At 39.8% G+C, this 21850-nt stretch overlaps 3 protein-coding genes across 4 annotated transcripts; 1 reads left to right on the plus strand and 2 right to left on the minus strand.

Annotated features, from left to right (window-relative positions):
• Positions 1 to 341: 341 nt before the first annotated feature.
• Positions 342 to 18679, minus strand: ppih (peptidylprolyl isomerase H (cyclophilin H)). The gene is made up of 9 exons (XM_079742040.1): positions 18517 to 18679; positions 10646 to 10710; positions 9454 to 9477; positions 8908 to 8952; positions 7340 to 7382; positions 1565 to 1657; positions 1160 to 1247; positions 1016 to 1056; positions 342 to 687 (listed from the first exon to the last, which is right to left on the minus strand). The coding sequence occupies exons 1-9, from the start codon at positions 18589 to 18591 to the stop codon at positions 619 to 621; spliced, it is 543 nt and encodes a 180-aa protein (XP_079598166.1). The 5' UTR covers positions 18592 to 18679; the 3' UTR covers positions 342 to 618.
• Positions 11681 to 15778, plus strand: LOC307079698 (uncharacterized protein). 2 transcript variants are annotated; one of them, XM_079742180.1, is made up of 2 exons: positions 11681 to 11805; positions 13648 to 15778. In XM_079742180.1, the coding sequence occupies exon 2, from the start codon at positions 13690 to 13692 to the stop codon at positions 14764 to 14766; it is 1077 nt and encodes a 358-aa protein (XP_079598306.1). In that variant the 5' UTR covers positions 11681 to 11805; positions 13648 to 13689; the 3' UTR covers positions 14767 to 15778. The 2 variants fall into 2 exon arrangements, with proteins under 2 accessions (XP_079598306.1, XP_079598305.1); XM_079742179.1 differs by lacking the exon at positions 11681 to 11805 and adding an exon at positions 12262 to 12471.
• Positions 18680 to 19067: 388 nt separating the features above from the next.
• taf10 (TAF10 RNA polymerase II, TATA box binding protein (TBP)-associated factor) lies at positions 19068 to 21592 on the minus strand. The gene is made up of 5 exons (XM_079741124.1): positions 21178 to 21592; positions 20727 to 20884; positions 19948 to 20012; positions 19583 to 19697; positions 19068 to 19386 (listed from the first exon to the last, which is right to left on the minus strand). The coding sequence occupies exons 1-5, from the start codon at positions 21302 to 21304 to the stop codon at positions 19297 to 19299; spliced, it is 555 nt and encodes a 184-aa protein (XP_079597250.1). The 5' UTR covers positions 21305 to 21592; the 3' UTR covers positions 19068 to 19296.
• Positions 21593 to 21850: the final 258 nt, after the last annotated feature.

Here is a 21850-nt window from a genome sequence, read left to right on the forward strand (position 1 = left end):
TCAATGCATTTTAAGTCCCCAACGATATTTATTGTAATACCTATATAATATTTACCTGAAGACAAAATCAGTTTTTTGAAGACAGGAAAATACACGAAATAAAAAGGCGAATATAATTGAAAACAAGGTAATTAAGGGGGATTATTCCACCTAAGATTATAGTATACAATACACAGAGACATACATGATAATGTTGTGATAGTCACTTCAAGAAATAAATCGAACAAGAGGTTTATAAAAATGTGGAATCACTTTATTATCACAATTAAGTTTATACACAGGAGTTATAAAAATAATTTCCCATGTCAGGCTGGCAACAAAATAGACATGGACAAAGCAAATCGGTACACATCAATTTTTATTATTTCAGATGGTTCCACGTGTGTTAACCTATGTGACCCAAGATTGTAACCATTATATCTGTGTGCAGGAATGCAACCACAAACAAACCAAATCTATTGTGAATCTAGTGTGATTATTATAAATAACCAAAGGATATCCCAACTCTATCATACACTGCTGAGAATTACGAAAAAACAAACAATAAAAAAATCAATCACTTGTGGAAAATGTATGCCAAGAAAAAAAGGCTTGGCATGGTTCCGTTGACAGGAATGATTACATCTCCCCACACTGCGCTACGACGATTGGCAGTTTGGGTTTGTTGTTGGGTCCCGTGGGAAAGTTCTGAGGGGCATCAAAGATTTATAGGAAGAGTTATTGCAGGTTCAACACTTCCACAAGTTCACTGGTCCATCAACACAACCTGAATACATTGTTTGAATTCAATTTAGCATGATACCACCAACACCATTTGTATGATTTAGAAAAAAGAAAGAAAAGTTAGTCGCTTATATACATTTCTTTGCCACGGCCTTCAAGATGTTTCATATGTATGACTGATCATCACGAAAGGCTTTACTGTTGAAAATTATTTTTCATCAATATAAACATTTTGTTTCAGATGTTTAATCCTCATGAAATTAAACATAAAAAATGTATAGCCTCTTTTTACCTCAATCTTCCTCATGACCAGTAAGCCATCGACCACTTTGCCTAAAAGAGTAAAGTAGTAAAGTAAAGTAAAAAAACAACACTTGAAATATTGACATCGACAATACATTTATGATATAATATTGAAGCCCATTTTCATACTCACCAAAAACCACGTGTTTTCCATCTAGCCAGTCACATTTGGTACACGTGATAAAAAACTGACAGCCATTTGTTCCGGGACCACTGTTCGCCTGCAGAAATGGGCAAAAAAAAATCAAGCCCCCCCATATGAAAACTGCACACAAGAACTGAGCACTGTGGGTGTGTTCCAATAGTAATTATATTGTATTGCGAATCATGGGTCCAACTGCTTCCTGATCTTCAGATGTTCTCAATTGCCCATTGCCCGCTGAGGGTATAGTGAAGGAGAAATAGGAAAATTTGGGAAGCCCCCCTCATCTGCCTTTATAAGCAGCTGGTCAACCATCAAAGTGAAGACCAATGAAGAAAATAATTCCATACAGAGGGAACATCCGTGTTATCCAGGGTTAATGTTCCCATTACTCACCATGGACAGGAGACCTGGGGAAGACTGCTTCACTTTGAAGTTTTCATCCGCAAACGGACCCCTGTAGATGCTGCACACGCCAGTGCCATCCCCCTATAAAAAGAGAAAGACCAGAGGAACAGGGTCAGGGTTGCTGGGGAACCTGAAAGGGAAGCAAGCATCTAGGCCTCTCCAAGAGCAAGACAAAGTTACCTTCAGTAAAATCATCCATGTGTATGGACTTATGTATATAATCTGTGCCATATCCTGTCATATCGTTTTTTCTCCTTACAACAAGTCGTTTTTTTTATGTTTAAAATTTGTTTTGTGGTCAAATCTGATTTTGGTATGGGAATTCCAATGAATTAATAGATGTGAATGTTGACAAAGTTATATGGGAATTAATATATATATCAATTCATATCAATTTTGCACTGGCTAAATGTTGTGTTGGTTATTTGTGGTCTGACTTGCAGTTTCGGAGAAGATGCAACAGGTGGTAGGCTAATAATATTACCACCCATAACAGCCGCTGGCTGGACACGCCTCTGGCATGATGACGTAATAAAATAAAAAGTAAAAGTGAAAGAAAATGTTGGTCGTTTGGGAGTATTTCACTGTCTCGGAGAAGGATCAGCAATATGCAGTTTGTTGTTTTGTTGGGCTTTGTAAGTACTGAACTCTTCTCATTGAGTAGGCAGTTGTATAGTAGACAACAACGATCAACAATCGTGGAATAGTCGAATAGTCTGAGTCACATATAAAATCGAATAATGAATGTGACTATCGTTATTCATTACACGGCTCTTCTCAATGCTGTTGTTCACTTGCTTGGGCCTTCACAACTTCCGGTGCTGAATATTTTTTTGATAATTCACTGTTGCTAAGCATATAATGACCGCTGTCAAGGAAAGTGGATCTATTTTTTTCTGTTGTACCACTCCGCAAGTAGTCCGGTCAACCCCAGCGTCCTCGGTTGCTAAGTGACGTCAACGACTTTGGCGGACTATTTCTCAGCTGATCAACACTACGAATGCTGGTAAAAATTAAATTGTAAAAAGACACCGTGTGAAGTTATTTTTTTGGCCGTAGTTTCCATATGCTAAAGACGTGTCTAGTTCACCGTCATGCAGGCTGTGTTCAGTAAAATAAATAGTGCTCTGTTTTCGGCGCATGTAGGCCTATCTACCTAAGCCCACATTGAAATAATTTTGATATTGAATGTTGATGGCGCAATTGTTGAAATAAACAGATTGATTTCATACAAATCATGAAAGCCTCCCCCTGTGTCATTGTGTGTGCGTGTATACAAGGTGCGTTTCTGCGTGCGTGCGTGGGGGGTTAGGGTTTGTTTCCCTGGCACTAAAGGGGGAATAAATAACAACAACAAAAACAAAGAAACATCGGTATCGGCATCGGCTATCTCCCAAATTGTTATTTTAAACATCGTTATCGGCCCAGAATTTCACAATCGGTGCATCCCTACATATAGCCAAAGAAATGCCGGAAAAACTAGCATCTGAAAATATGCTGCTAACCGTTGACAAGAAGTATGAATTGCCAAAGCAAACTTACATCTCCCAAACTTGAATCCCAGCCTTGTACAACTAAGTGAAAGATGACATTCTGAAGGGATAAAATATCCTTATACTCTTCCACTAGACATATGTGGACAAGCTCAAATATGTAAACATATACATGCACACCATATGTTGAATAACTGACTGGACTCTGTATTCAATGTGTTCAAAAGAGTCCAGATCCATACCCCATCACTACACTGCTGAGTTACTTGCCGAAGTCTCCTTAATCACGATTAGTTCAAAATGGCCTGTATAGACATTGGTGCATGCATTGTGGATGCACTACAAAATCTTGGCCGGCCAAGGATTAGTTGCCTTGACCACAACCTCAATTTGGTTGTTTCACATGGTTTGGACAGTGACAAGGATTGGGGCAACCCCTTCAACCTGAGCCGGCTAAAGGAGAGGGACCTTAGGAAAGCACAGACTGAAGCCAACCTCACCAAACACAGTCTAGTGCTGGTGAGTAATTGAAAGTGGAGCTCATATGCTAGACAAAATACCTCAGTTAATTTAAAGATCATTGAAAGAGTTGTTATTTTTCCATTATATAAATAATGGAAATGTATAAAGTAGCATTAGATGAATTATGTTGATATATAGGCAAAAAAATACCAATAGTCTCTTTCCCATAGGTTGTAGCCAAACAATGGGAAACAAAACAGAAATTGCTATGGTGACGGTTTCGGGGCGCCCTAGCAATTGCTCCCGCGCCCCCTCCCTTCTCCGTTTGTTTCGTATATTTTAATTGACTAATTAAGGGCGCCACCAGAGGGCGCCCCCAACGCATTTGTCGCCCTAGGCAGTCGCCCTAGGCAATCACCTAGGTCGCCTATGCCGAGCGCCGGCCCTGACCAGGCTGTATATGTACCAAAAAGAGGGCAGGCTGATGCAGATATGACCAAGGATCGTCTGAGCCCTTGATGCGGTGGCACGATAACCATAGAAGATTTCCTCTAATAGCCAGGGTAGTACGTATATAAATGTGCCTTTTTCTGTAACAAGGTAAACCTGTTGGTGTTCTCCGCTCGGAAACTGAACACCAAAATAAACCTGTTGGTGTTTATGCCTTGGAATCATAACATTTGATATACAGATTTGCCAGCAGATATGGCCTGTTGATGCATCTGTGCTTTTGATCTCATGGTCACCTGGCTGTTGTTTTAAGGTGGGTTTTGTGTTTTTGAGCAAATGTTAGCTTATTAAAACTTAGTCTATAGCATATTTATGTGTTAATGTTCAAAAGGCATAATGCCTCAATTCATTGTTTATATTTCTTTTTTTAAATACACTTTACATGTTATATTTTCAGAAAATAAGCTGAAATATAACCGCAAGCGGTGATTAACGGGGTCCGAGCAAAATGAAAAGTCAAGAACACACTAATGGAAGATATATAAATACGACATAATTATGAAGGAAAGATGTTGATGTTCCCCTTAATGCCATACTGTGCCTCGGCTTTCAGGTGACTGGGCTGCAGAGCAATGGCCGAATGTCATGTTCAGCTTATTCATAATTGTCTAATCGAGATTCAAACTCTCAAACTAAGGATCACCAGTACAAGGCATTATCCCATTGAGCCACTGACAAACCTGAAATGTCATTCACATGGTTAAAATGTCTATTGATAAGCACACAACATCCAGAAAACTCCAAGCAAACATTTCCCAAATGAATTAAGGGCTTTCTTTAAAGCAAATACCTGAAAAATCTTTGAGATTCTGGGGAAATAAAATTTGTTGTCAAGAACACTAACACAAGAAATATAAATATGACAGAGTTCATTATGAAGGAAAAATGGTTAACGAAGAAGTTCCCCTTAATGCCATACTGTGTCTTTGCAGTCAGATTCTTGAAAACTAATGAGCCGGAATGTTGATTGCTGAATAAACAAATGTTGAATTTCAGGTGCTGTTCAATGTTGTGTTACTTAAATGTTAATGTTAATGTTCTTAAATGAGTGGCAATGACAGAATGTCGGGTTTTGCTTGTTCATAATGCTCTAATCAGGATTTGAACTCTCAACCTAAGGATCACCAGTACACAGCATTATCCCGTTGAGCCACTGACATTCCTGTACTGCATGAAGCCTCATTCACAGTGTGAAAATGTCGATTGATAAGCAAACAACATTAAGAAAACTCCAAGCACACATTTCACAAGAGAATTAAGGGCTTTCTTAAAAGAGAACAGATCTGAAAATGTGCACCGTTAATGGTATCCACCTAATGATAGCCGTATGGTAGTTATACAATAACAAAATGGTCATATAAGCTAAATGGGTTGAGACTGTGGACGTTTGGCTTTTCTATGAAATTGTGGGAAAAGTAAACATTTTTAGAGCAGAAGACCAGGGTGAAAAAGATGCATCTGATTTTAGAGATTAATATGATAAAAGAACTTTGAGTCCAGGTCAATCTCATAAGGAGAAATAAGGCTAGTTCATAATTCTTCTAAATAGCGCCACCTTTGGATGCAGTACCACAATTTGGGTTTATTAGTAGTGGGGGGTATTGGTATCCACCTAATAATAGTTGTATTTTTTTTTATACAATAACAAATTGGTCATATATGAAAAATGGGCTAACTGCTCCAACTTATTGGCCAATATATCTCAAATGGAACAAAGTAAAACAAATTTTGTTCGATTATTTTTGTGAGGCTTGGTCTCAAGATTGTATGTGGCGATTTTGGTGAATTTTTGTAGCCTGTGAATCTTTTTATTGTGTTTAGCTTTAATATAAAATTGTGGGAAAAGTATACATTTTTAGGGCATAAGATTGGTTTTATAAATGTGTCTGATTCTAGAGATTAATATTCTGAAAGAATTTTGAGTCCAGCTCAATCTGGTGAGGAGAAATAAGCCTAATTCATGATTTTTTACAATAGCGCCACCTTTGGGTGCAGTACCACAAATTTGGGTTTATGGGTAGAGGGGGTTATTGGTAACCATACCTGAAAATCTCAAGAGTTTTCGACTTACGGTATAGGCTGCAGTATGACTTTTACAGAATTTGAGGGAAAAAAAAAATGTTACAGAAACAATAGGAGCCAAGCAGCGAACCGTAATTATTTGGCAACAAGGGCGCGCAGTTGTCCCTTTCAGTTCAGCTGCTAATGGATACTATATCTATATGTGCTTCTATCCCATCAAGCACACTTTCACCACACTTTACAGAGAGAAGAAGGTAAGTGAAGAACCTGTAAATGGAAAACCTTTGTGTTGTGGCCAGATATTATTTTAAAGAAGGAGACCTTAACTGACTTTGACATGTCAAACATGTTACCTCGTTCTAATTGTTGTTTATACTTATATCTTAAACTTAAACATTTTGACATACCAATTAAAATGTCTAATAATTAAAAGTAAAGCTCTTGCTCTAATGTTTCTTGCATTAGTATACCATTATATTATAATTTTATCAGTGGCATAAAATTACAAGAATATCATTTAAAACAATTATTTCTGGGACAATATAGCGTCCAACTTTTGTTAAAAAAAAGGCCTACATAAAAGGTAACAAAATGAAAGTATATTTGTATTCGTTGATATGGGCAGTTGTCTCAAGTCTCTCCTATGACAATATTGTTGTATGTTAAATATGATATTTTATATAAAGTACCATAGTTATATATTAGTAGCAGAAAGCCTGAAACTATAATGGATCCACAGTTCTTTATCTAAAAGAGAACAGAAAAAAGTATACCCACGTACTCCAGATTTATGGTTACTCTGCATTAACTGCATATTGATTTTTAACGTTTTATTTTTTTAAGTGTACTGCGTTGGCATTACATGTTTTCCAGGTGTTTTAAGCTTAGGAGTGGATAAAAAAAACACAACGCCCTGTGACTGCTCAATTATTAACACCATGCTCCATGGAACTAGTAGTAATCATACCGACAGACATCTTGTACTTTGACCTTAATAAATCATGAATTTATCATACTAGTTTACAACTGTTTGTAGTAAGATTCATCGATAAGCGTTTCATGTGCATTTACGTTATACAAATAACGGCTCCAAAGCCGTAAAAAGGTGGAAACTGTTCTTGAGGGAAATTAATGGGTTATTTTACATTTGGAAACAAAGACTCTCTTTCGCTCCGCCCACTTTGCAACTCTATACGACCCATTTAAGAGTTAGAGAAAGGCTGCATAGCTAAAAACACCACATAAATGGATCAAAGGAAAAGCACCATATACTCACGTTCACAAAGTCGCCACCCTGGATCATGAAGTCCTTTATAACCCTATGGGTAGCAAATGAAGATAGGTTGAGCTCCCATTATGAAACAGAGGCACAGCAAAGGAAAGCAGAATTCTAACTTGATGTCCAGCTTGTTTATTTAGGAGGGTTGGCCCTCATAATTCACTTCTGATGGAATACACCCCCCCCCCCCATAACATACATTTCAATTTTTTGTGCCTTTATTTAATGAATGTGTTATTTTCGTGGCTTACAGTGCATGGTATTAATAGGCCTACATTCATTAATGTGAACCTTGGGCTTGCATACCCACAGCCAGGGCTGGAATGTCAGGTGTAATATGAGTGACAGCCAGTCTAAAGTCGTTGTGCACCTCCAGTCTGTTGCACGCTTTTATTTTGATGGTGACAAGTGCGCTGAATGGCAATAATGCATTTGCGAATTGATGGGACTGACCTGTCGCTGAGCTCCGCTCTTAAGCCCAGTTAAGACCAAAGATTTGCCTTGCAACGACTTGCAACTTGCGACTCCTTGCTTCTAAAAACTGGGCAGTTCACACTGCTGCACCGGGCGGCGACGTCAGGTGGTTTCCCTAGCAACTATGAACGCTCTGGCACAGCTGAGAGCCGCAACAGCATCACGCTAAAAAGTAGCCTAACTTAGGTTTGCGATTAGGTTGCTTGAGCTAGCACCCCAATTTAACCTCCCGGACCCTACACACATTTGCGGTTTATTGGTTTTCCTTCTGATGTAAATGCGACGGATCCGCGGTTCCGGGGGGGGGGGCTTGGGTAGAGGTGTTAATGCTGCGCTGTCTCCACAGAGACAACACAGCATTATCATCATGAGCAGTTCTAACTGGAGGGAAAGTGAAACCGCGAGCTGATCATGTGAGAGAAGATGACGTTGAAATATGGTAAGATCTACGTGAGAGACGCAGAGGAACTGTCGTTAGGAGGCTTTTGTCGGGGTGAAAAAACAAGTGGTCAGCAAAATAAAGAATATGTTGGCGTTTTTGCACATGTAAATAGTTAATCGCATTTGTTTAAAAGTTTTGAGCATACCTCTCCATAGCCTAATGTAGTCCCTTTCGATTGATCCTGGAAGAAATTAAATCCTTTTTCGCCCAAAACCTGCTTTGATATACTGTCAGCTGACATTTTTCCATACGTTTTTGTTATTGAGTCTGTTTGTTTGTCCGAGTTCGTCATGGTAACGAAGGGGGGCATGACTTAGCGACAGGTCTATTTTCAATCGCGGGGTCAGATCCGTGAGATCTAAAATAGTTCTTTCAAGCTCGGATGAGCTGTCATAAAGTCAGGCACGGGCGCACCGCTGCTGCATTTACTACATTCTGAAATTGCGGCACTGCTCAGACGTCAATTTGCCTCTAGCCGTCAGAGGCTTCACGCCCCCCCTTGGCTCTCTGGCGCCCCCCAGGTTGGGAACCACTGCTCTGCATGGTGAACTGACTGCATGGTGAACACCAACATACTTACATTTGTACATTCAGTTACTAATTATCATTGGAATAATAAAGGGTGTGCCCAACAAAACGAATACTGTACCGGTGGAATGTGCAGCCTTTGTAGCCGATAGGGACTCCATCTTTTCTGTAACACAAAAAAAAGATAAAACCAAGAAGGGTTCAACACACATACTTGATAATATGGAAAATGTTATTTACACCTGAGTTACCAGTAATTGCCTGAACTAACAAAATGACTGCCAAATTCAAGGGGTATGGCTGTGGGAAGGAAATTAACATAATATCTTTCTGTGGACAAAGTGGGTTTGTCCGGGTTAATAAGCTAAACTGCCAAGCCTTGCCTTTGACCAACAGACACCTGTTAATGTTGAGCAGGTACAAAGTGCAACAGTCAACCCTTTATGAGGATGTATTCAAAGTAGCCCACATGCGTTTCTTATGGATAGTATTTCTTATCAGCAGTTCCTTCTCAGAGCCATCTGCTGCTGATGTTTATTTAAATGGGGTAGTGCAATGCAAATACAATGTGCAAAGACAATGTTAATCAACATGATCAATCAGTCACTAGCATGTGTGGTTTAATTGTTAACATCGTAAACGTTTTATATACGAGAGCTCAGCTCACCTGAATTCGCCTGTGCAAAACTGCCTGCAACGGACACAAGAATTATAAGTTACAATGCAATACCAAACAACGTGTAGGTCTTGCGAAAATTGCACAGTTTCTCTGCATGAAAGCAGATCAAATAAGCCAGGCGAAAAATTCAGATTTGGAAGCATTCAGTGCAACGCCCCTAGTCAATGCACTGTTAGCCATTTGGGATGTTAGCATTGGTTGATCAACGAAAAAAAATGTCCGGGCTTATTTGATCTGTTTTCATGCAGAAAAGGACCCTGGGTTAAATTTTGAGGCTTAGAGTTTAACAAATAAATCAGGGGTTATTTTAAGACACCTTCAGGTGTAACAGAGTTAGAAATAGTTTTGTATTATGTGTGAGTTTTGCCAGAGTTAAGCAGCCTAAGATTGTATTATTTCTAATAGAGCCTCTTGTGGAGTTGTGGTGTGCTACAGGTCTGGTGTGTTTTGTCTGTTGCGTGTGGCAGTACCTCTTTAGAGCAGTGTTGCCGTGAGACAGAGGTATGTGCATAGTAACAGTTCTCCCTGTATTGTATTTTGTTTAAGGAGAAAGAGATAATTTAGGTGGTATATTTTAATGCAGTGTGTGTATCATTTGTTTTAGCATGCATTGTGATGATTTTGGAATAATTTTATTTACTAATGAAACGTTTATTATTTTCATCAGACCATGTGCAAGCTAACTAGCTTAAAAGTTTGTTATGCTATCACAGTAATGTTACTGCATTGGAAGGTAAATGCATTTAATTTTGTTTTAATACATGCAGAGCCTGTAAAGACCAACACAACCAACTTTATGAAGACATCTTATCTGTTGTCTTCTGTTTCCAGGTATGCTCCAAAGTGTAATATATAAAGAGCAATCTTGTATTTCAGTTTATATTAATGCGGTTGTTTATTAGTTTATATGATTACTGTATGTATTTGTTTTGTTATGTTTAAGAAATAATTGTGTTCTTTAGGTAAAAAATAATTATTTTGATATAGTACAAGAGAGCGGTGTTGCCATGAGACAGAGAGCCTGTAAAGACCAACACCACCAACTTTATGAAGACATCTTGTCTGTTTTCTTCTGTTTCCAGGCCTTCTTTAGAAGATAAAAAGCACGTCGTTCAGTTCTTCACTGAGAAACCGACGTTACACAGGTTCAGAACCTATCCTGTACATTTTGTAAAACTACCTGAAGTTCTCTGCAGTCTTGGGAACGATATCGGCAAACAGTTCTATCTTCACTCTGCCCACGTCCTGAAACAACAAAAGGGTTCAGGTTGACATATTTTCAAGACAATACACAATGCGCATTATGATGTCTGGCCAAAGACATGTCTCTAGTTACAGCGCACAATAGGAAAGTGTGTCCGTAGGATAAGGCTGGGCGATTAATCTAATTCCGATCTCAATTTTAGCGTCAAACAATCACAAAACTGATCTAATCGAGTTTTCGATTATTATTATTTCTTGAATGTTTTATAGAAAGTGCAGGGTGGATACATATCTGTCCATTATTTTAGATTTGACCATTTTCTTTTTGACTATTTTGTGTATTTTTTTGAGGCGAAATTTCAAAGTTCTCAGTTACTAAGTGTTTTTTGGGAGAGACATGCTGAATATTTACATTTACATTTAGGGCATTTAGCAGACGCTTTTATCCAAAGCGACTTACAATAAGTGCATTTGTTACATTAAGTACATTTGTCATAAGAAGTGAAACAATATATTGCTGTCGGTACAGTAAAGATGTTCCTAGAACCAAGTGCAAGTATTACAATTGCTAGGCTAACCCATTCCCCATGTAAAGCAATGATAGCAGCTACTGTAGATGCTACACAATTAAGTACCTTGAATAAGTGCAATGTAATAAGTGCCAGGACGTACAACATTCAATGGTGGCTGTGCATTGGTTTCTATGCAGAGTCGAGGTGAATAAATACATCATGTTTTCAAACTCAAAAATAATCGTTTGAATAATCGTGATTTGATTATTGACCAAAATAAATCGGAATTATGATTTTCTTTCCATAATCAAGCATGATTCCATAATTTTTCCCTACCGTTGGCCCTATACAGTACTGAGAACGTTAACAGGAAAAACAGGACGAGTGTGCTGGTGCCAGCCTGTCACGACACTGTGTGTGTGTGTGTGTGTGTGTGTGTGTGTGTGTGTGTGTGTGTGTGTGTCCGCAGCATACTTATTGTCCCTCATGTTTCCCCACTGCGAAGCTGAAACATCCCCACTGTGAAGCCCAGTAGGGGAAGCATTGCACACCGTTTTATTTCGTCCTCTAGCCGAAATGGGAATCTAAACATCACAACATAGGCCCACCATTCGCGTATCAACAGGTATGACAATGTCGCTATTTGTATTATATTCAATCTTGTTGAATGTCCGTAGCTTTGACCACACCACCAATTTTAAGTTCAGAATTGATTGTTGGATTCTCAAACAAGTACAATCAACGCAAGGAAGATGTAATGTCATAAGAAAGTGCGTCTGACAAGAGCAGCGCCAAAAAAAGGCACCAAATATTGACAGATGAGCAATAAGAGCATCCAACCGCATGACGCAGGGCAGTACGCAGCCTTGCGTTCACAGAGGAGGTGTTGAAAGAGCCCAAAAAACAGAACAATTTACTCAATTCAATAATTAAAAAAAATATGCTGCAAGTCTGAGGTTCTTGAAAAAGTGGGGGCTGATACCAATTGTTATGCAAAGAGCTGGGTGGTTCCTCTAGTAAGCAGCAAAATAACAGGTTGTGCAGGTTGTTTCTCACCTGCCATGAGCCTACATGCAGGTCAGATGTGCATGTAGGCAGATCAGAGCAGAGAGCAGCAAGCACTAGCATTGCAAAGCAGGAGAGAGAGGGAGACAGCCATCTGTCCAAGCAGCAACAGAGAACTTAGCAGGTAGAGAGATCCAGTGGGTTGTACAAATCTAAAAGTGCACTGCTAATGCTGGGTACATACTGCAGGATAATTAACGTAAGCCCGATTTCCTGCCCGACTCTGGTAAGAAAAGCCCATAAAAAATTGTTTTACCAATTTTTATTTTTGCAAGGTTATCCTGTGGTGTGGGGTATGTTAAGACAGTGTTTGTTTTTTTAAGAAGGACTCACCGGTTGGAGATCGCAAATATATATATTTTTCAATAATTATGAACAGATATCCTGTATTGCGGGCGGAACTTGGATAACAGCCAAGGACGCAGGCAATTGATTGTCACGAGGGAAAGACTATGGTACTTTACTGTTGTGGTTTAAGTTAAATGGCCTATTATAACTATTCAACTCAATTGTCATTGTGAATAATAGATATGCAAAGTATCCCTTGCAAATCCCTATCCACTTGCAATTTTAAGTGAATTATGAATGTACAAATGTAGTTTAGGGTTGGTAAAAATAATCGATTCTTTGATGCATCGCGATTATCTCCAGAACGATTCCGTCTCGATGCAAATTAGTATATATATATATTTTTTTAAATTTGTTCGCACTGCTGCCACATTCTTTTCGCCAGAGGGATCATTTTTGTAATTTTAAAATAATTTAATTAATCTTCAGTTTGTATTGGCCAATCTGATTTGTCTTGACACGATTGCGATTAAGCCTACGCATAGCATGCACGCAAACTCACAGCCAGACGCAAGACCTCCTAATTCAAGAGCAGCTTTTTCTTTAATGACATAGAAAAGAAAGATTAGAAAGAAAACTGAACCCTATTTTTTTACATACTTCCATGTTGTGTTGTAATGCAAGCTGCATTGATTATTGCATTGTCCATAGAAAGTCATATTTGTGACATAAGCTTTTTCTCTAATAAAATATTAGATAAGTTAATTCATCTGTTGATGTCTTTAATGATCATCACAAAAGTAGGAAGTGATTAGCAAACTGAGTAACAAACTCAGACGTATATATATATTTTTGAAAATCACACATGGAAATGTACATACAATTTTTTGTGGCATCGAGATCCATCGATACATCGTTTTAGAATCGAATCGTTGACCTCATAATTGGAATCGAATCGTGAGGTACCAAGAGATTCCCACCCCTAATGCAGTCCCTTTAAACTGTCTTATTCAATGCCTGTCAGGTCGCTCTTGGAGAGCTTGGTGAGAAGTAAAACAGCACCAATCCATGCATGATTTCTGTGGTTTTTAACCAACATCCTCTTCTCCAACAGTCTGCTGAAGCGCCAAATGCCCAGGACACTTAAGGTCTAAAAATGTTGAGCATCATAGAAGAATGGAAGGAAGACCACAACCACATGAACAACACATTGCGGTACCTGTTCCTCATTCTGTTCAAGTTTGGCATGGACACCACCATCCTGTACATCTGCTGGCATAGACTGCACACCTTCTTCCCAAGTTTGTGTGGCCTGTCCATCGTCCTGGCGGACGCGGTCATGTTGTTAGCCATGACCATGGTGTGGTTCCTCAGCCCATTGAAGTCCCCCGTGTCAGTCTGTTTTCTCTTGGCCCACTTCTCTACTGTCTTCTCCATGCTGCCACTGCCGATGCTGGGCCTGGGCCTCTTGGACTACTTATTCCATGACAGGTGTTTGGCTAATCAAAGGCCTGTCAATATGCTGCTAAGAAACACAGCAATGACCTTGCTGGTTTGGCTTGTGGCTGCAGTGTATTCCTATGAGACGACGAGGAGCAGCCAGAGGGAAATTGAATATTTTGGAGGTTTGAAGGCTCTAGTGTGTGAAGTGCAGGAGAGCGGCACGGTCAATGTCTTTGTTATTAGTCTACTTATAGTGACAATTTGTGCATTGCTGCCACACTACACCAGCATCCCTGCATGGTACAGAAGGGCCAACAGGTTGGCTGATCAGAGAGACAAACCACCTCACATCCAGAAGAGTGATCTACTGCGCAATACCGGCGGCCAGGATGCTCAGGAAGATGCCGCGGCAAAGACCCTAGTCGAGACAACCCAGCAGCCGCCATCTCTCTGTGTCAGCTTTATGCTGGGCTTTGCTTCAGTATGGCTGCCCTACCTCTTCATATCTGTGATCTTTGTGCTCTTGGGCTTGGGGATTCCAGCATACATTGTGGTCAACCTGCTTTGGATGGAATGCACCAACAGCTTATTAGTGGGTGTTGTGTTCTGGTTGAAGAGTGCAGAGTCAGGACAGTATAATCGTCTCCCAGACAATATTTGTATGTGGCGCACATACTTGCATTTGAGCAGGGGAACACGTGTATGTCAGGAGAACTTCAAGACAACCAAATGGAACCCATCAGAAGGCCCTATGAACACAGTCTCCCATCAGTTTGACCAAGTGGTGTGAGGTCACCACTCGTCTCACTTCATATTCATATCTAAAGTCTGATGGTTGACAAACTCAAATCTAGGTGAACGGGGCATTTCTGGGTGATGGGAGGGATTTCACTTTCTTTCACTAAATATTTGTGTTCGACCAATGAAAAAACTTGTATAGTTTGTGGTTTTAAAGTGTAAAAATGTTGTACAAATGATCGTATCAACAGTCTAGACTATAAGTCACTATATAAATGAACTTCAAATCCTTTTGAAAGCCGCATCCCCTCACAAGAATGAGGTTTCTTTGGTAGAATATCTACCAAAACCGGAAACACCGCATAACTTCAAGGCGGGGCCGCCTTGTTAAGGCGGCCGCCTTAACCATACAGTGCTAGGGGAAACACTGCTACTCTTTCAACAACTCCTGTCTGGGAATTCAGAAATGCAAATGCCACAACCAGGTTTATTGGTGTTTTCATTGCTTCTGATCTACTGCCATTTTCTGTTGTTGACAAACAAGCAGTTTTTTAAAAATTTCCCCTTAACTATTAACCGTACCGTCCTGGGCCTCGTTTCCCGATAACGGTGGATCTTCGCATAATAATAATGAGTTCACGTCTGAGTGTAGACTACAGACGCAATTAACTATGGTCAGGGATGTTCGTTACTGTCTAGACACGGTCCAATAAATAGTGAACTTCATCACAGCCTCACCGAAGCGCCTACAGGGCTTAATGCAAACAATCGCAACAAAAAACGCCTGCAGAAATTATCCGACACCCGCTGGTCTCAGCATGATGCATGTCTACAGTAGCCTATGTCTTCTGTCATTGATCAATATGAGGACATTTTAACCACGATGGTTGAATTAAAATCAGAGGGAGACAGCAAGAGCAGCTCGAAAGTGACCTCCCACACAAGAGTAATGGAATCATTTGATTTTATTATATGCCTTGTGACGTGGCGTTTGATCGGTACATTTCGGCTGCGCATGTATTTTTGGAATTTTAAATTGCTGCAATAAATTATGTTGTTGTTGACTTCTTACATGTCTCTATCTTTGCTGTTTAAATCTAACAGTAGTCTATGAGTAATATATCGGCGGTAACCACTGTTTTAGGTTGCGAATTGCGCCAGCTGGGCATTCCGTGGTATTGGATGTGTTTTAATAAAACACATCCAATACACGGAATGTCCACTGGTGACGCCACTGGGGCTATAGTAGGCTAACGACACTCTTGGCATCCTACGAGTACTAGGGTTGGATTTAGTGATTTGTTTCTGCAAACCAGTTCGCCAAGAGGAGTCGTTCGCGAATCGTTCGTTCGTTCGTTCAGTCGAGTTTCCGGTAGCGGTGAATCGAATCATACACGGTTCTCTGAGTCAGTCAGACTCAGCCACTCGTTCGTTCGTTCGTTCAGTCGAGTTTCCGGTTCAGTCGAGTTTCCGGTAGAATCATGGAATGAACGGCTCAGACTCAGCGCCTCCCTCGTTCTCATTCTCATACGTCAACATTACAACTTTAACCAAACGCAGCGGGATGGGGGGTGTAGTTGATTATTGGATGTTTAACATATCAGCAAACTAATACTTGATTTAGCAATGATGGTGGGTGTCCCGGGTGTTTTAGGCTCCCATAAAGAGAACCCTGTGCAGCCAAAGACTAAATCTAGCTGCCAAAATTAACACTGCCTTCAAAACGAGAGCTGGTTAATTGTGAAAAATGCATTAAACTGTCATCAGACAACGCAGTTATACGCTATTGTAATGACCTCGCCGGTGACAAACCAGGTCACTGAAAACCCGTAACCAATGGCAAAAAGCCACACTAACAACAACCGGTTACCCGGGCAACCCCCCAACCCGGTCCCTTCAACGTGCAAGCCCCCATCCTCCTGTTCTCCCAAGGCCCTCCCCCAGCTGACCTGATGATTCGCCCCCCACACTGATTGACAAGAAGAACATCCAATGCATGCACAGAGAACAACTGGCATAACTGACAACGAAATACAATGCAACACATAACACACAAACTCTTTAAATGTTCCAGGGTCGCTACACTATAGACTCTAGAGTTTCTGGTATAAAGGCTGGGACGAATTTCAAATGATAAATATGTACACTTTATGTTGAAAGTATACTGTCGTGATTTCCATTGAAACGAATTGCGCGGTGACTAGTCTTCACAACGAGAGCTGGTAGGTTGTGAAAAATGTGGTATAAAGGCTGGGACGAATTTCGAATTATAAATATGTACAATGCATCCTTTAAATACGTCCATGCAACAGATGGCCAATGTGAATAATAGATAGCTCGCTCACTAAGCCCATTTGTTTTTTCCCCATTAAACCTGTTGATTTCTGTCTCTCATTGACTAAAAATTCAACGAGAGCGTCCTAGACTCAGTCCTAGAACAGCATATGATTGGCTGGCTGTCGTGAGTTGTGACGTCTCTCAGTCGGTCCCTCCTCACCACTCACACAGTGAGTGAACGAACTGTCAGCGAGTCATCGACTAGTGGGGTCTGGGAAGAGTCGAGTCTGAGAACGAACGAGGCGAACGAGACGAACGATACGAACGAGGCGACCGAGACGAACGAGAGAGAGAGGAACCAGTTCAGTTCGTTCGTCTTAACGACTCGTTCATTCGAACTGATTCGTTCGCGAACGAGTCAACACTAACGAGTACCCATGGAGTCCTCGTTAGCTACGAGCGTTTTCACGACGTTCGTTACTAACGATGCTTTCGGGAAACGGTGTGAAAACTGTACGATGCTCGTACGACGCACTTCACGATCCACCATTGTTTTTAAATTCGAACATCTGAACCATAAAGGGATGAACTTTGACAACCCCAGGAAAAACATTCCAGAGATCAATGTCTCCACGCAAACAGAAGCCTGCGATAAGACAATATTGGATAGATATAACGACCAACACCATCTAGTGGGTGGGTCAAATGGTTGGAAATATCAATGTCTGTTTTGTATACTATGAGTTTCAATTTTATTATTATTGTTGTATAAAAATGAATGAAATAAAGATTGTATTTTATTAAAAATTAAATGTTGTCTTTCAAAGTAGGTCATTTCTTTAGTTTTTTTATGTAGTGTCTAAACATTTCAGAAAAATGTACTGATGGCGGGCCCCATCAGTACCATCCAAGCCATCCAAATCAATAATTTGATTAATTGAAGAGTGAAACGATAACCATGCCATCTTAATTTAATCCTTCACAACCTTTACTGCTCAATCGTCTACTTATTAAGCATAAAGGAATCTGAATAATGAGAATAATAAGATATGAGTATACAATGGCTCAAATCCATTCACCCTTACGTTTGCAAATCGTGAATAAAAGTCGGTAATTGATGTGGGCACTTAAAGCAGCACAACGTCCACGTTAAAAGGAAACTACAAAAATAAACTCAAATATAAGGAACACAAACCAACGAAACGTCAAGAATGTCGTACAGAAAATAAAAAAGTGCATGCATATTAAACGTTGGAAAATACTTAACGTGGGCCAAGTTAGCTATTGTAAGTTAGCTTTCAGCAGGTAAACAGTCCCATTACAGCCCTTATCAGATACTAACTTGGGCTTTGCTTTGAATATAGCTTTCAAACTTTCACACTTGCAGGTTTTGCGTTTGCCTTGTTCTTACCATAAAATCAGTCTAGCTTAACAGTAAACACATGATGCTAACGTTAGCTGAACGCAGCGTAGCCAGTCTGAACTTAAACGTTACTTCCTCGACCTTCCGCCTTGTTTCACTCACCTGTCCTCCAATGGTCACATCAAAGAACACTATTGGGTTGTTCGGGTTCGTTGGTTGGACATTCATTGTTGCCATTATGGAAACCAAGCAATATTTGATTATATTAGGCACGTTGTTTTTACATCCATGTGAACAATTTGAAAACAAGACCGTGGTAGATGTGCTACGGTGGTCCGTAATGCCCAAAACACGGGTAGAAAGGAAGGACAAAAGCAACTTGCGTTTGTCGCGGTTCCACAGTTCAACTTTACAAAAGTTAATAAGCAATAAAGCACTACAAATTATGAACCAAATAAGTTAGGAGTTACAGAATAAAACTACAAATAACCCCCCCAAAAAATTGTAGAGAGCGTTTAACTAGTGTAAATACACAATTCTCAGCATAGTATCAAAGTATTCATTGTGTATTTGCAATGGCTGGCCTGGCCTTCTTAAGTTTTTGTTTAATGGAAAGCAACAATTCATGGCTGTATTCTGAAAAAAAACTCATTTAGTTTTAGTTTCAAAGGCGTAATATAATACAGTAAATGAAACTTGAATATTTGGTTTAATGGAGGGCTTTTATTATTTTCGATAAAACATGTTAACTTTAGAACTTCTCTCATTGTACGCAAGTATGCTCAACAAAACATAAGGAAAACAAAGAGTAAAAGTGTCTGCAAATGCATTACATATTCTAATAAAGCACCCTGATTAACAAATCGTCCTTTGCAAAAGGCCTTTACAAGCACTAGCGGGTCAGAGTTAATAAACTAGCAAAAACAGAAAACTAGGGGGATCTTATGTGAAGTAATAAGGTTTCTTGACATTAACTCCGTATTCAGTGAGGGCTGGACTTAGGTCCTCCATGGTCAAAGTGTACTTCTTATCCTAGATAATGAAAAACAGACAAAGAAATACCATAATGACAGGGTTAAATGTAACACACACACACACACACACACACACCTTTGTGGGAGAAATAGGCGTGTAACATTGTTCTCATGATACTGTAACCTTGTACCAAGAGAACAACGTTCCCAATAGAAAAATACAGTCATTTGATTGAAATTAATCTTTGACCAACCTTAGTCTTATTTCTTGAACTTCCGGAAGCAGTGCCCTTCATTTTACAGTATTGAAGGGCATCGTTGGCGATGTCGGATATGAACTTCTGAGATGCTAGAGAAATGAGACGAATTCTAAAAAAAAAAGAAAAAGGGGATTTCTCACATTCTGCTACTGGGTGGTGGATCGAGAAAAACATCTGCTTGTTGCAAGTAATATTCTTTAATAATTGATCTCCCTCTTATTCACATACACACTTTTTATTACATATTTTTATGTTAAAATAGTTCAAATTGGATAATAGCGGCCTTTTAGCTGTGCACAATTTTTGGGCCTCCAACAAGCTGAACACTGTAATGAAGCTGGTTCTTAGGTAATTCTTACATTCTTGGATCAGATGCCTCAAAGCCAGCCCGGTTGAGGTAGTAACCTGTGACCGCATCCGGAATCTAAAAAGAAACAAATCACAAATCCTTATTTCATGGCTGAGTATACACCCAAATCACATTTATCGGTGGACAACGGTTCTGTTTAGTTCTCAAAAATAAATGGCGAACATTTCTTTGTTTTTGACCAAAAATTTGAAAGTTCATAAAAGGCGAAAAATCTCTGCAAAATACAAGAAGTCTGATGCTTCCAGCTACCACTATTTCCAGAATGGATATTTTCAATTGGCTGTTCATCCAAGTTTGAAAGAGTGTTATGTAGGTTTCGATAACATTTGATAACATCCCTTGCACTGGCTACTACAGAACACAGTGGGTCTGCTTTTAATATTTTCTAAAACAATTAAGACAGTAACGACTGTTCAACCACATTTTTTGCAACTCGTAGACGGAGGTTCCCTTGCTAAAACAGGGGTTTACTAACACTTTATGAACAAAACCGCAGAATTTGGATATAATTACTACTGTATTACTGTACTGTAGACAATTATTATAGGTACACAAGGGAAGTCTGCAGCACTGATTATTGGGAATAAATTGCTGTTTGGCAGAGCATATTCACTGGCCTTATCTATTAAGAGAGAACACAAAGTGTTTGAAGGGGTGTTACAGGGGCAGCTGTTCCTATACCCTACTTTTCCTGGGAGTACAATAGGCAAATATGAATAAACATGTAAGCCCAATTCAATTTGAGTGTACAGATTTGATGTAGTGTACCGTGGGAGTGTAGTCTTCCAGCTGCATAAGGAAGTCTGCCAGGGGTGTGGTGGAAAGGGACGGCTTCATATCACCATTGGAAATGCCTCCAGGAACATAGACACCGTTGGATACGGACGTGTCGGATGATGGGGTCACCATGGTAGCCGAAGTTGAGGCTGTAATGATTTAAAAGGCATTATAAAAAATGTATTCACTGAAAAACAATGAAAGATTAAATTCATAAATGACAAGTGTTCAAACAAGGCATCTGATATAAAGACCCGTTAGCCTGTTAGGCAGAACTTGAATGTTGCATTTACAAATTAGATTCGTCGATTAAAGCCAATTCGAATAAACGTAGTAAAGTCATGACGCCTCATTTGGTGATATTCAACCATAAAGGTTGAATGATTCATTATCACAAGACCCAGCCATATATACATATGTGTGACAGAGAGAAGCCACATACCATTACTAGCCAGCGACGGGATGCTGGCTGCATGTGCAGTTGGATTACTGTTTGTGATGCAGTTACTTGCGATGGATGCAGTCGTAGAGGAAACTCCAGTGGTGGCAGATTGGTTGACGTTATCCATTCTCTCAAGATCTCTTTAGTATCCAGGTAAAAATAGTTAGGAATGAAGTGTTGTGAAGCCTGGCGGTGTCTCGGCTTGCCTGCTAACGTTACCTAGCCAAGACCGACCACAACTGATGCACACGGTCGTTTCCTCAAGTTATGGTCAAATGTTATATGATGTGCAAACGTTACAGAAGTAAATTAGAGTTGAATCAAGCTAATGTAGACCAGAGCTTGAAACCATAGCTACCAATATCCCTTAGCTTTTACAAATGTTTTTCAACCAAGGCGTCACATCCCGCGTGTCACGTGACCCCCTAAAATCCCGGTGGCCGAGAGGAGGTAAAGAGGGCAACAGTACGTTGTTTACATATAAACTGAGAACAATGCTTTTTTTTTAATCAACAAAATGTGCGCGCTAAGGGATTGAACAAGACCAATTTTCCTCTACAAATGCCGTCGTATTATTTGTTGTACGAGCTAATGTAAAGCTATCAAGGAAGGCGGAGTATATCCGGTGCATTATTTTCAAACTAAAGTGAGGGTCTTTACCGAAATAATTTAA

This window comes from Pollachius pollachius, assembly GCF_949987615.1.
Source record: "Pollachius pollachius genome assembly, chromosome: 8".
In the NCBI taxonomy this organism is placed as follows: Eukaryota; Metazoa; Chordata; class Actinopteri; order Gadiformes; family Gadidae; genus Pollachius; species Pollachius pollachius.

Excerpts from the sequence above, each read along its gene's own strand:
- LOC307079698 (XM_079742180.1), top strand. The coding sequence starts at position 13,690 with ATGTTGAGCATCATAGAAGAATGGAAGGAAGACCACAACCACATGAAC.
- taf10 (XM_079741124.1), bottom strand. The coding sequence starts at position 21,304 with ATGGATAACGTCAACCAATCTGCCACCACTGGAGTTTCCTCTACGACT. Across the intron at positions 20,885-21,177 it reads CCCGTCGCTGGCTAGTAATG|CCTCAACTTCGGCTACCATG; the intron begins GTATGTGGCTTC and ends AAATCATTACAG. Across the intron at positions 19,387-19,582 it reads GTTCAAGAAATAAGACTAAG|GATAAGAAGTACACTTTGAC; the intron begins GTTGGTCAAAGA and ends TTCATTATCTAG.
- ppih (XM_079742040.1), bottom strand. The coding sequence starts at position 18,591 with ATGGCAACAATGAATGTCCAACCAACGAACCCGAACAACCCAATAGTG. Across the intron at positions 9,478-10,645 it reads AAGACTGCAGAGAACTTCAG|GCAGTTTTGCACAGGCGAAT; the intron begins GTAGTTTTACAA and ends TGTCCGTTGCAG. Across the intron at positions 1,658-7,339 it reads AGGGTGGCGACTTTGTGAAC|GGGGATGGCACTGGCGTGTG; the intron begins GTGAGTATATGG and ends CTCTTTTTATAG.